This window comes from Camarhynchus parvulus, chromosome 1 (assembly GCF_901933205.1).
Source record: "Camarhynchus parvulus chromosome 1, STF_HiC, whole genome shotgun sequence".
In the NCBI taxonomy this organism is placed as follows: Eukaryota; Metazoa; Chordata; class Aves; order Passeriformes; family Thraupidae; genus Camarhynchus; species Camarhynchus parvulus.
Window position 1 is genome coordinate 99,638,705 of NC_044571.1, and position 15,040 is coordinate 99,653,744.

Here is a 15,040-nt window from a genome sequence, read left to right on the forward strand (position 1 = left end):
AGTCAAATCTCTGAGTCAGCTTCATGTATCACTGCCATCACTGGCTGCTCTATAAATATATCTGCTTTTACAGCCTACACATTCTGAGATTTGCCTGTTATCTCCTCAGAAGAGAAGGGCTAGTGGCTTCTCTTAAACAAACCTGGCTCAGTCAAAGCCAACACAAATGTAAGCCTCAGAGCCAAATGCATCAGTTGTTGTTAGCTTTGATAGTCCCTGCTACCATTTGAGAGTGTGCTTGCAGCCAGTCCAAGTTGGCAGTGTCAGCCCAAGCTGATTGGAGCTGCAGACATTTTTGCTGACTGGAGTCATGCTATCTTTGCCAGTTTGCTGGAATAGACACAGACACTGATTGGGTCATGCTGAAAACATTCCTGTCCTATGAAGCAAGACTGTTTGTATTTCAGGTTTGCCAGGACTAATGAATTAAAAATCTTGGGCTCACCACAGTTTGCTGTTTAATAATGCCTGTAACAGAAGGATTTTTTCCTCCCTGAAGTGTGACAGCATCATAATCCCTCATCCCTGGCAAGGAGAGGAAGGAAAATCAGAATTGTGGAAAAGGGTTATCTTTTGGGACAGCAAAGCCTATGGGAAGTGCAGGTAGCAGCATGTTGCCCTGACAGCTGTCTCAGCTTCTCAGACCTTGTCAGTTTGTTGCTATGCAGCAGGTGCAGCCCTTTCTTTTATTGAAGCTTTACTCCATAAAGGCAACGACAAGCCAAGGCAGTGGCTGGCCCTGGATTATACAAGTGCAGACACTCCGCTAAGTGAGGTAAGGCAACAGGTGTGAAAAAATACATAGAGCTCTAACAGCATTTAATCTGAGTTCTGCTGCAGGTTTTTTACAGAGGAACAGCAGCCAGCCAGCTCTATAGGCAATTGTTGGGAAGATGAGAGTTGCTCATTAAATCTGATTAAGTTCCAGGTTACCCACTCACTCTCATCTCTGTCTACAGAGACACTGCTCTTCATTCATGGGGAAAGCATGTGGGGAATAAGGGGCAGTTGGTCTGAATGTTTCATAATATCACCTTGTTTGCACACAGGCTTTTTCCATCCCTCTCTGTTCTCTGTGATTGCTTTTTGTGATGGACAGAAAAAGAAAAATCCTTTTTTGAGGATTTCGCAAAAAAAAGGAGAGAAGGGATAAATGAAATATAAAAAACCGATAACAGGGTAAATGCTGTGTATAAGGATGAGATGTCTTTTTTTTTAAATTAGAATAAAATGAAAACTTTCTTTTGTGTTTCAATAGAATTCACCATTTCTTACTGAAAGGGTATTGATTTTTGCCTGCACACAGTAGATGATTAAAAGAGTTAATTTAAAAACATTGCACACCACAGAGTATGTGATTGGGATAAAAAACAGTCTTGTAGCAATATTGTTATGGCAACTTTAAAAACTCTATCAGAAGGCATCCTTTTAATTTCTCAGGCTGTGATGTGAAATGTGAAGTACACTCTTATGTGGAAGACCACTAGAGATAGTCAGTGTCAGAGAAAGTGTACAAATAGCACAGAACAATGAAAAGCCTTGTTTTAAGGATTTGTTTATCACTTAAAATCTCTTCATTTGGAGAGGGTATTTTCTTTACCTTGTATTGGGAAGTAAGGAAGGGAAATATGTTTAAGAATTTTGCATTGGTAATTCTGTTGTATTTTAAAAACAATGAGATGTCTCAGATGTTTCTTATGAAGTGAGGGTGGGGAGAAGATCAAGAATGCTCAGAAGGTAAAAATTATTTATTCTGATGCAATGCACTTCAAAATAAAATATTTCAGTTGACTCCAAGGGTCTTTTCCTGAATCTAAAACATACATGGCTGCAATTTATTTGGCTTTTCTTTGCCTCTGCTCCACAGATAGCAGATCCAATTTTGTGGGTCTTGAAGACTAGTAATGGTAAATTAAGAGCAATCCCTGATATCCTTCATATACTAGAGAAAGAGAACTTTCAGCTTCTAATAAAATTTATTCAAAGTAAGGATTTTAGGTTATTTGTTGTTATTGTAAGAAAAGATGATGCACTTCAAGTAACAAGTGACTGTATCACTCTGGTAGCTAAATATAAAGAGAGACAGAGCAAATAAACAAGAAATGCTGAAATTATTGGACCCAATGCAAACTTGATCCTCTTCCACTGATTGCATGGCATTGATGCCAGAGAAGTGTTTGATTCACTTGTACACCACCAAGGAAGATTATTCTCCTGAAATAGTGTTCTGTTCTATTGACTTTTTGAGACTGCCAATAATTCAGTATGAATTAGAATGACTTGGTAGCATTTTCATGCAGTACAATAGCTACTTTACTGTAAAACTGCAAGACTATTGGCTTAGGAAAGTGGCTCTTGTTTTCACCAGCTAAATGCTGTGTTGTCTGCTGACAATGAGTTAGTAAATTCATTGTATTTTCCTGATGAATTTGGTTTCTAATTCCCAAAGAAATTTTTATGGTAATTTGAAAGCATAATTGTCCACATATTTGGTATGAATACAATGTGTGCTGGATGGCAGTCCAGAGTCCTAAAATAATTTCTTTATGGGCAGATCTTTTGCATGCACAAAGTCCCACTAACTTCACATTCTCCACACATGGTGCTAATCAGAAGATTAATATCTTTGAATTTTAGCAGCTTTGTGGTAGATAGTCAAGGGAATTGTTTGCATTCAGCTATTCAATAGAGTTTAACCAAAACTGTTCATTCAAAAGATAAAATATGCATAGTAGAGCTCAGAGTATAACTTCTCAGGGCACGGAGATGTTTTAATTTTAATTACACTGTTAGAGATCAAAAGTAGTTAATTCTTTTATTGCTCAACAGTTCTTCAGTGCTATATTTGAAATGAACTAGCAGTTTTCTTAATGGACAGGGTTTCATCACAGTAAAATCACTTTTTGGAATTGATGGTCTCAGAAGAAAGACCAAGGACTGAGTAAGGTCCCAACCCAGGAGCCAAATCCATGCAGACAGACCCCTACACCTGCACAGGCTTCCACTGAAGAATCACCACCAAGGTTTGGAGACCCCAAAAATTTTTGGCCATGAAGTGTGTGACTTGCAGGAGCCCTTGGACTGGGGGAGTATGGGTGGAAGGTAGGAGGATGAGTGCCTCCTCATTGACACCATGTGGAGTGGTGTGCACGGTTCCAATCACAGGGCAGGCTTGGGGTCATGTTACTCTCAACTCCCCACCCCTTCTTCCTTCTTCACCTTCAGAACCAGGCAGTATTGCCACGAGTCAAGGCTTGCTGAAGGGGCAATGGCGGGGAGCAAGCAGGTGAGGAGAGAGGCAGCTTCCTTTGCCATCGTTCTTTCTAATCTATAAATAGCAAAAATAAAAGCAGATTCTGCACTGAATTTCACTTAAATTCTTTTTAAATGGAAAAGAGAAATGGCCCTCCCTTGACTTTGATTCTAAACATCTAGCTAGGATGGGAAAGGCAGCTGTGAGTGCATGAAAAGCATTAAAACTCATTTGTTGAATGATGTCACATGCTCTGTAATAAATATATTTTTTCTATTATTGCAGCTGGAGCAAACAAGTAAAAGCATTGACTCAAGTGCCCACATGATCACCACGGCCAGGGTACCTGCTGATAAGCAGGTACGAATTGCCTTCAGCCTTAATGATTCCCCAGGTACAGTTTAATTTATGGAGTAAAACACAATGCTTTTAAATTTAAACCACATCTACTTTTAAATTTTACATTAACTTACCAGTGTTTACAATATCTAATGTAGTCCAGGGTAATGGATGGATTTTTTTTTCATGAGTGGTATCTTGTGGTCAGTTTTCCTGTCTGATAACTTTTAATGTTTCCATTAACAATTTCATTAGAGTAAATCCACTAGATTGACAGTTTCAATCTTTGCTTTCTTTCAGTGGTTTGTGGAATGCAATTAGGACTGTAATTAACTATCAAATTTACCTGCATGTGCAGTACGTCTGATTGTGTGGAATTGCAAAACAGGAAAAGTAAAAGGATAAATTTGCCTAGAGGAGGAAGAGACCTTTTCTAGGGGGAAGGTTGGAAAGTGCCACACATGCCCAGCTTGGTGAAAGGTTTCAGGAAACAGCTGCCCCACATGGCACGTTCTCTCAGACAGCAGCAGAAATTTCATTGATGTTTATCCTATCAGCTCATGCTGAGGGAGTATTAATTTACCCAAACATACCCTGTACACACATGGACCCTTTGGAGTAGATAAATATTATTGGTTTGCACCTTCAATATTATTAAGGACCAGAGAGCTGTTGCCAAACAGTGAAAGTCAAAATTAAATGAATCAAAGGGGAAGTTTAAAAGCATCCCAAAAAAGTTGGCTGTTGCTTTTGCTAAAGGTGAGTGCCTGGAGTCAGGGCTGTGTTTATGGCATGAGGTATAAGGACAACAGAAACCTGTGCTGTTTAGAGCTTTATGGGACTCTTTGCATTGTAGGATAATGTGGTGGTTGGTGCCTGAGGTTTGTATGAACAGAATCTCAGCTTGAATGCAATTTTCTATTTTAAAAATATTTTAGAATATGTGTTATCTTTCCTAGCTCATTGTTGTGTACTACTAATTTTCAGCTACAATACTGAAATACAATCTCATTCCCTAAGCAAGAGAATTAAAAACCAAACATCTTCATATATTATTGAACCTAACTTTCAATTCATAAAGATGAGTGACAAAGAAAGATTGGGACAAGGAAAATAAAGAAACATGATAACCTATGTACCTTTTCCATAAATTAAAATAACCTGGTAATTACATTTTTATTACAGAGAGCAGTAAGGAATCATTAAAATCTCTCAAGATACAGTCACATGATAAATTTCTTGCAGGAATTATGGCATAGATAGGTCTTGAAGAGAGATGTAAAAGAAAGGGGAGCGCTCTTACAAATTATGAAAAAAGAATGCCAATGTGAGACACAGAAAACAAGTCAGGGAAAGCTGAGACCATGGGAAAATCAAAGAGAGCAGAGTGGTTTGTGACAAGAGACGGCAGTAGGAAATGACAATGTTGTGAATAGCTTGCAAGAAGGGAACATGAAAGGCAGGAAGCCTAACTTCCTTAACATTGCATCATATTTTATTTTCTACCTTTTTATCCTGCTAATAAGTCCAGCCTCTTTCTTAACCTTTACAAAAATAAACTCAATTAGAGAAAGGTAATCTTTTTCTTCTACATACTGTTAAATTGTTCCAAATGTTAAAACTGTTAAAATGTTGAATCCTTTAATGTATATATCCAAATGTTCCTACAGTAAGCAATCCAGAATCTTCATGAGTACTGACAAAAAAACCAGCAATCAGTAGAGTGAGTGCCATCTTCCCCTCTGCATCACATCTCTTTGGGGACTACCAGGAGGTCTAAATCAACATTATTGTTTTACCATCCCATAAGAATTTCAAGTGATTTTATGTTAGGCATATTTCAAGAAGGCAAAGGAAATAAGCTTTTAATAGGTGTGACAGTTTCCAGCAAACCATAATTGAATCAAGAGAGTACAAACAAGTATTTAACATGTTAAGATGAGCTACAAAAACATTCAAAAGATAGACATTTAGGTATTCTGTAGTAGGTGCTTTTTTTCCCCTTACTCTTCTATATTTTTTCACCTTTTTCTTCTCCTTGATGAAGGTATTTGTTTTCAGTTCAAACAGGAGTGACCTGATGTGTGATAGTAAAGCATCAGCTGAAGCTCATGCACTGCTAGGATACAGTAAGTTCTTGGCAAGGGCTAAATGGTGTGGAAATCTCCCTGACTTAAGCTTTTCCTTAAATTCTACCTCACTTGAAAGGCACAGTGACACATTTTGCCAAGAAAGGCTGCATTCTCCTTCCGGGGGCTGTGCAACAGCTTACTAGGAGGAACTGACAGCATAACTGGATATAAAAAGAGGAAATGGAATGTTTCTTCTGGGTGGTGATTATCTCACTGGCTAGGATTGTAACCAAGCAGTGGGTGTGAGGAGCACTGAAAGGAAAAACTACTCTCAGCTTATGAGAAGAAACTACTTTGTGTTAACTGACCTACAAAACCAGAGCTGGCCTATCCTGAGTATACAAGAAATAAAGTGTCTTACATTATTTGTCAGTCAGCACCTGATGACTGAAATTCTGGCCAGCTTTGTGAGGTTTTTAATGTGATAGTAGAGTAATCAGTTCCTTAAAAGTCTCAGGAGCAGCCAGTCAGAGGGTGCTATAGAAGAAGACAGTTTTATTGTGTATCTCTTATTCCTGTATATAGAAATGTCTGTGTTTGGCCCTTTCACTGAAGTCCACTAACACATTTCCTAGGCTGTGTCTGTGCACTCTATCACAGCAGTTTGACTTAAGGTACCATTTTAAAGTAATGAAGTGGAAACATACTATTTCAACCTACCTTATATCACTTGGAAACTAATGCAGCTCGAACTGAATGTGGTGTTCCAAGATTCAAATAAGTGTTCCAAAGCTGAAAATTCATTGTGGTTTGTTAGCATCAATTTAATGTTACCCATGAAATTCAGTATGTCCTAATTTTTATCAATCTTACAAATACATGAAATTCATGGGATTTAGACAGCTGGATTTGTTCTGTGTAATAGTTCAAAAGGAAGACTTATAGGTTCATCTCTCTTCACCTTGCCTCCTCAAATAAAAGCTTGAATCTAGCTGAAAAGTTCTGCTCGTGGCATGTGGTGATAAATGACTGAAATTGTTAGTGAGTTCTTTAATTTGAAATTAGTCTACCTCTGACAGCACTTTACAGAAAAAATCACTGACAACAAAGGCAAAACACAGATCTTCTAATGAACCTGACAGACAGTGGAACAGTGTCAGATTTTTGCAAGTATAGCAAAATTACTTATTTTACTCTTCATTATGCTCATTATCCTAGTCACTACAAAGAATTTTTTGCTTTTCTAGTTCATCATGCTAAACTGTTTTGCAGGGGTTGCTTCTTCAAAAGCAACCTTCAAATTCCTACCCCACCCTCATATTAGTTTTGATGGCTCCAGGGGTTTTCCAGCACATTGATTGACAACCAGTGATGATTGCTAAAATACATGGCTAAAATTTGCAGAGCTAATTTCCTAAATCTACACCCAACCTACAGGGCTTGGTTCTTGGGGAATTAGAAGGGAAATCAGGTGAGACAGCCTCAAAGAGACATTCATCTGTATGAATGAAGGTTTGAATGAAGGTATATGAAGCAGAAGGATTTTGCTTTTACCTCTTCTGTTATGGACTGTTTCTATTTTTGGGAGGTCCACAACTCTTATTATTGAGCAAGCCTTCACATCCTATTCCTGGGTGGGGCAGTGGCCGTTCCCCACTATTTTACCAGTGAGGTAACTGCGAGGTTGTGTGAGGTCGTGGCAGGCAGGGCTGGGAATAGAAGCCCTGGAGCTGCACAGAGCAGTGCCAAGTTGCAGTCACTTAGCCACACAGCCTTCCAGGATGAATCTGATGAGTCTGTGCTTGTCTGCCAGTGTCCAGGCCCAGAGCTGCTGCATCTCACAGCCCTCCCAGGGCCAAGGCTGGACCCTGACAGGCACTTTGCCGCTGTTGTTGGTGCAAGTTGTGGTGCTTGCAGTTCACTTTGGGCACTTTTCCTGTTCAAGGGCTGATCCACTTACAGGATAGCAGCCTACTTATGTTACCAATTTAATTCTTTAATTTAGAAGGAAGAGATCTGAATACATTGGCCCACACATGTAGGAGAAAAAAAATAGGACCTGACTGTATAATTAAATACTGGATCATAACTCAGTTACTCAAGGAAGCAGAGCTGTGATTGGCATTTCCTAAGTTTCAAGTGCTTGATTTAGCAACTTTAATGTGCTTTCAACACATTTAAATTTTTTATATTCTATTTCTGTCTATCTTAGTGAAGATCATAGAGAAACTAATTTTCAAGATTATACTGGAAATGAATCAGATGTTATTCTTAAAGGATTTATTGCCTTTAGCTCACAGTTCAGTTAAATGGAACAGCCATACAGGAAAAGATTTGGGTATTACACTTCATTGTGCCAGACCCAAATCTTTTCACAGCAGCATGTGAAGGATTTCCCTCATTTGACTACATGATGGAGGTCTGGGATATTGGAATCTCCAGGAGGACAGAACATGACTAAATAAGTGAAGCTTTCCAGAAATCAAGCTTCATTCTCAAATGTGCAACTTTAGCATATATCAGCTGCCTCAGGGCTAGTAGTGAGCTTTTTGTACAAAGCCCATCAGTGTTAATAGAGTTCAGATACTCTTGTTATGAATGACAGTTTTCAGCAGCAAGCCGAGCAAGCATGTGAAGCTGATGAAAGAAACATGAAAATCACACTATTTCATGCACACAAACTCAGTCTTTGTCTAAAAACACATGGGTTTTAATCAGGGTACCTGTCTTTAGGGCATTTTTAAATATAGAACTTCAAAATTAGATTTGGGATCTATGGGAAATCAGGAAATGCTACTCCTTTAGAAATCATGTGACAGATATGTTAACTTAGGTGCCTGTAATGAAATGCCTGATCTGATTCTTTCACATCACAGGATAGTGCTGTTGACTTTGCTGGTATGGCCATAATATGCACGTGTACATTCTTCCTTCTTTATTTCCTTTTGACCAAAATCTTGGCTCATTTTCAGGTGCAGTGAGTTGCTATCACTGCTTTTTAAATATATTTTTATTTTAAATGAAATAAGTTTTCAACATCCAGCTTGAATTAGAAATCATTTTTCTTTATGTGTTTCTTTATAGTGGCTATAGGGATAAAATGCTGTATGTAACTGGTGAAGAATCGGACTAGATATTTTCAGGGAATTGTGATACAGAACGCCGCTAACTCTATTATAAAACGGGACTTTGGATTCCTTAAAATAATCTAGATATTAATTAAAAAATCATAGTTAATTGAGAAAAGGGAGAAAAGAGGTATTTCAGAGTTCTGTTTTCTGGTTCAGGAGAGGTAGAATAGAAAATAACAAACAGAGATCAAGAGATAGTTTTGAGAATGTTTTGATCTTCAGAATAATTTCATTGGCATTTCAGACATTTTTGTATCTGATTTTCAGAGTCAATAGATTTTTAAGGCTAGAAGTCAATGTGATTTTAACTGGTGTTCTGCTGGTAAGGGCAATAGCAATTCTTTTGAAAAAAAAAAACCCAGAGTTTCTATGTTTCCTCTTGACATCCTGAAAACATCCTCAAAAAAGTTTTAGGAGGTGAATGACTGCTTTCATTTGCTTTCCCCTTGTGTGAAATTTAAGTTTTCATTATTACCAAGTGATTTTTATTGTTATTGTTGTGTTTGTTACTTTGACAACAGTGAAATACTGATTTGGGGCAATAATTAATTTCACTGAAAGCTGTGGGGAAAGCTTTTTGCTGTTCTTTTTGTGAAAAACAAGATTGTAGTTAGCTATGAGGATTTCTGTTAATTTATGTAAGCTAAATACTTCAGCTGAAATTCTCAGAAGAGCCAAAGAGAATTAGGAACTCAGGATAATTTCAAAACACTGAAGTCTGCAGCATTTCTCGATGATGTTATGCACATCAGATGATGATCTAAACAAGTCTTAAACTAAAAAAAACCCTAGCAGCTGTTCAATAGATGCTAGGGCAAGCCCATTATAAAATGTACTATGGTATGTCATAATGGTTAGGATACCAGTGCATTCTATTTTTAGTACCATTGACTCAGTCACTTGAGTTCAAAAACTAAGCAGGGAACATCTGTTTATTGAAAGGATTTCCTCTACATTATTTTCTCTCTCTATTCCATCTTTTCTAAAGTATTTCCAAAAATTTTAACTGCTTCCTTTCAGAGTATGATCCAATTTATTTTCCAATATTCTGACACTGCATTAATTTTATTTTCTTATTAAAAGCTGATGGTGTGAAAATGTAATTACTCTCTGATGTTTCTTCAATTTTTTTAAATCATTTGGAGTGTTGCTTTTGCTATGTTTTTCTGAATTTTAAAGATGTTCAAGATCCCTCGATAAAACTCCTGTAGCAAATATTGTACTGCTGGAATTGCCAAAACAAATAGCAGTTTAAGTGCCATCCATGACTCTGGTCCAGAATCTCTGCCAGAATATTTAACAGCTATTCAGCCAAATACCTGTAGAGCAGCTGTAGCCCTAGTCAGACCGAGTCTTATTCCGTCCTTCCTTTTAGCCTTGCCATATGATTCATCTTTCTTGTTTTAGAATATTAGTCTATTTATATTGTACAAGAAAGCAATAGCAAATTAAAGATAAACACTTGCATATTACCATGATACAATTCTGTACAATTAAAGCAATTTAAGTATTTTCCAGAATGGGCATGCTTGACATATGGTGTGAAGAAGGAAGGGGGACACTCACATGACATGGGTATGACTTTTTATAATGCAGCAAGACAATTGCTCCATGAAAATAACAGGAACTTCACTTTATTTCCTGAGGAAATTCAAGAGCTTTTACTTTTGTATCACTATACTTTTTTTCTTCTCTGAGCATCTCTTCCCAGAGGCTGCCCAGCTCTAGCTATATTATTGAGCTATATTATCTGACCATGTGTTAGCCAGTGTGTTTATTTTTCATAGGCTAAGGAGACTTATTTTACTCCCCCCACCTCCTTTGCTGTATAACCACAGAGGCCAGGAGAAAGAGATATCAAATATTTGAGACATAATTTAGCTCCTAGTCTGTATTCTTTCAGAATCCTTATTTGATATGAGGTCCTCTTGATCTTGTTGGGGTTTTGTTGCTGTGTTCAAGTCTACAAGTACACAGCAGGTTGCAGGATCTGAACCGTGTTAGCAATTTTCTCCTGGAAGAGCCATCCTTATTTAATTTTGACACATTACAAATAACTGACTGTAAGCTAATAGTAACACTCTCCTCACCTCCCATAACCTGTAGTAAGATGAATAAACAGTCATCACAGCCCAATGCAAAACTGAGAGTGTGAAAGTCACTGGGAAAGAAATATTGCACTGGCGCTACCAAGTGCGATTCATATTTCTGATCTCAGTCCAGCTACTAGTGGGCAGGTGTCCATATCACAACCCCGACATAACTGGTGCAATCTGTCCCACCTTTGCTGGAAGCCTGTTCTAAAAATAAACAAAAAAAAATCCCAAACAAATAAATAAAAACACAGCTTGGTTTGTTGTCATGATTGAACTAACTCTAGCCCATAAGGATTGTAATTGACAGGTAAAGTCTCTTAAGACAGTTCTTTACTTAGCAGTGTAGTGGAGAGAGCTCAGGAAGAAAAACAGTTTAGATTTATTTGATTTATTAAATTATCACATGTTCTACTGGACCAACTGCTTTGTTTTTTAATCACTGCAATGGAAAATAGACTTTCTGCATTTCCAGAACGTAAACTTTTCTTATTACCAATCCACTAGTATTTTCAAGGATTCTACTGAGGCATCTCAAGTGTAAAAGATAAGATGTGGAGGTGTTTTCAGGATCCCAATATTGCTGTCCATATATGCAATATAGAACTGCATTAAACAGATTACTTGAAATGCCCTCTTTGGCAGACAATAACTTTTAACATTGTGTTTACCTTTTAGATGATGCTTCCCCTGAAAACTTCTCTTTGGCATTTCCAGAACTAGATCAGCAGCTGCAGGTAAACTTTTCTTCTCTTATGACAATTCTACTTCACATTCATTGTATTTGTTGTTATAAAAACAAATTTATAAACAAATTTATATGTCTGGTTGTTACACTATAGTGGAAGTTTTTTGTGGTGCTTTTCTAGCCTGTTAACATTTAATAAGACTGCATATATCCACAGAAGAAAGCATTGTTTTTTCAAGATCTACAGAAAATGTTTAGTCCAACCGTAGAGAAGTTACCATTTTAAGAATCTTGCCTGCTTTTAAGGTTTTCCATCCAATTCCTGCAGTGCTGCTGCACTGCAATGAAGAGAGTCCTTGTTCAGCTGATGGGAGAAGGAATGAGAGGGGCATTATACACTCTAATGCCTGCAGGCTGTGCTATGACAGATATCATCAGTTTTCTCAGATGCATTCCAAGAGAATCCTTTGGTGACCAGTCTGATTTGTCAGCACAGAATGATGGGCCCCCAGTATACTGGACAGTGAGCAATTGATGGCAACTCCATGGTTCTCTAGGCACAAAGCCAGTTCTTCATCCAGGGATTATTTCCCTTTCCTCTGTGCTGGTTCTGGAGTGTTTGCTGGCTTTGGTAGACTACTTCAGATCATCTGTTTTCCCAGGAGCATTTAGACTTCCTCTGATATTTCACTCTGAAGGCAGTTGTTTCCTGACTGTAAATTGAGAAGGGCATTAGTAGACCACTCATTGTGCAATAATGTCATCTTTCCTGTGCCCATCAACTGGTGGGACAGCACAGGGTGGCTGCTGACTTCAAGGCTGACGCTTCTGTCCCACTGTCTCATCAAAAGGATGACTGAGAAAGGAGTGGAGGATGACAGAGACTCTTGCTCTATCCCTCTCATCCTGAGGATATGGGCAGGTTCTTTAGGCATAAATAGGAATTAAGGAACCACCAGGTAGTATGCTAACCTCTTTATTCCACTACCCTTCCAGTGCAGCAATCAGTATTGGTATTTTTTTTCCTTAGAAGAATTCTATTTGAGAAAAGCAATCATGTTTCATGGCTGGAGCACTGAATTGAAAGTAAAGAACCTGCATTTTCTTTCCAACTCTCTCAGTGACACATTGCTTAATCCTGGAGTTGCTTCATCCCTCTGTTCATCTCTGAAATTAAGTTAATAATTTTTACCTTTTTGTTGAAGAGCATTAAGACCAGTAAGTAAGGATTGTTCTAAAAGAGCAAAGAATGATTATTATTGCTGCTATTGATACATAAAAACAATATTACTAGCATTATGTATAAGTACTTTGCAGGACAAGTGATGATTTTTTCTATTAAGACTTTTATGACTTTTACATTTCTGGAACTTATAATATACTCTAAATATAGAATTTCATGATAGGCTAAAAGTGCTCCTGTGGAAGCATTCAAGAGTTCTGGATATGTAATAGCCCTTCAGTAAAAGTTTTTAAGTACACACTAGCACAATCCCCCTAAGTGTACCCAATTGGTCTGTTAAGTACTTGGCATTTGTTTCAGAAAACCTTCCTTTACTCTTATAATCTCAATATGATAACAAATTCAAAGAAACAATCAAAGGATTTGGTTAATGTAATTTTCTTTTTATTATCCTTCATAATCTCTCTTGGTAATATCAGGATAGCTGAAAAGATAACTTACGAGAACTACCTGACTCAACCACTTAAAAGTATAAAATTTGTGGTAGCACTTAATCCTTTCATTTTCAATCTTATGTATATGCTTATATTCAATGCCTTTATGTTCATCCAAGGGCAGTGAAGTCAACACAGGGCTCTGAGCTGATGCAGAGATAACATTGCATTCAAATTTAGCAAAAAAAACTTGAATTTCCTTGCTTTTGTCAACCTGGATTACAGTTTCATGTGATAACTATTTAATGTAATTACAGTATTTTTAATCTGCTTTAAAATTTCAAACAAGCAATAGCTGTTACAAAGTTATAGTTTACCGTATTACATTTCTTATTAATTGTGGTTTTTTCAATCGCTGCAATCCAAACTGCTGCGGGTTTGTCAGAACTCTGTGGCATGTGCTTGCAATTCATGCCAGCTTTGAAAGAGATAGCTCCTGTATGACAGAAACAGGTAAAATGGGCTTCACCAAGACCTGCAGAAGTAGTGAATGGTGGTGTCCCTTGTCATTCCATCCATGCTTTTTTCTGTTCTGAAGCGCATTGATACAGATCACACACATGAAGGGTCGTGTAAATGAACCTTTTAATCAACTGTGGCAACAGCAGCCTGAAATGCTTGAATCTGTAAGAATGCTGGTACATGTGTTCATAATAAAAATATCATATCTGAGAGCCACAAGATTTTCATCAGTGTCCCATAAATACAGTCAAAAACATTTGAATTTTATTTAAAGAAGCAAACTATAAATGCAGGTTATGTGGCTGTATAGTAATAGGCATGTTTAAAAAAGTAATAACTTTACAGGTTTCAAGCATACAAAGGAAAATTTTGAAACCTGTTTTAAAAACAAACAAACAAAAAGCCTAAATTAGCTGATCTTTAAGCTGGATTTTGAAAGCAGCTTGAAAGCTATGTAAGTTCAGCGAGTCACTTGGAAAATCAGAGCCTTAGAATTCTATGCATGCAGGCAGCAGACCACAGCCTGAGTACCAAGCAATTTGCACCTCTGTTTTGGGCTTCAAGCTCTCGTCCTCCTATGTTAGGCCTTGGCAGACAACTTGGCTATTTGAACAGAATTACCTAGTGGTCCCACTTTTCCTCCCACAGTTCTTCCATACCTATTCCCTGGGCAGCAGTATCAAATGGCAGGGCAAAGTTCAGTGCAGCCTCTCCTTGGCAGGGTAACAAACCCTGCTGGCCAAGCTCTACAGAGGTGGACGTGGAATTGCCTGGAGAGAAGGTCTTTCTAGGAGACTTAGCAAAAAAGTTCATTCTTGCTAAGGACTCTTATTAAAGGACTGTTCTATTTGCATCTTCTTTCCAAAGAACAAAAATGATCAGTCTGTGTGTTCTGATGTAGTAGCTAGCTCCAGACTAACATGTTATTTTCAAATTACTTTTTTGAATGTTACATTTTTCTACACATTCCAAGAAGCAATTTGTAAAAAAATAACTACTTTAAATCAAAATTTATATGTGACATGAAAGCCCTTTATATGAGAACAGATCAGTTCAAGCTATATTTGCAGCTTTATCATTAAAAACAAACAAACAAACAAAAAAAGGCAAAACACACACAACTAAAATAACTTCCTGCTAAGTTATCATTGAAACAGAACTCAATAAAACTTCTTGTTTTCAATTCCTTTTGTTTGCAGTGTTGGAAATTATTCTCTTCTCACTGACAAGCAATACCTGCTTGTTTGAGCTCTGGTGTTTTTCCCCCTGCGGTGTGTGCACCATGTGGTTGGTGGGCAGTGCAGCAAGGGTGGGCTGGTTACACC

The 15,040-nt window shown here is 37.6% G+C and overlaps 1 protein-coding gene across 3 annotated transcripts in view; it reads left to right on the forward strand.

Moving 5' to 3' along the window:
- The first annotated feature begins 419 nt into the window (after positions 1-419).
- Positions 420-15,040, forward strand: part of MAP3K7CL (MAP3K7 C-terminal like) — a 31,698-nt gene continuing 17,077 nt past the window's right edge. For 2 of the 3 annotated variants that reach the window (XM_030953551.1, XM_030953568.1), the window contains exons 1-4: positions 420-775; positions 2,879-3,023; positions 3,539-3,647; positions 11,567-11,625. In XM_030953551.1, the coding sequence (XP_030809411.1) occupies positions 3,578-3,647; positions 11,567-11,625 (129 nt within the window). In that variant the 5' untranslated portion in view covers positions 420-775; positions 2,879-3,023; positions 3,539-3,577. The remainder of the gene's footprint in view (positions 776-2,878; positions 3,024-3,538; positions 3,648-11,566; positions 11,626-15,040) is intronic. The other variant, XM_030953560.1, reaches the window with a different exon arrangement.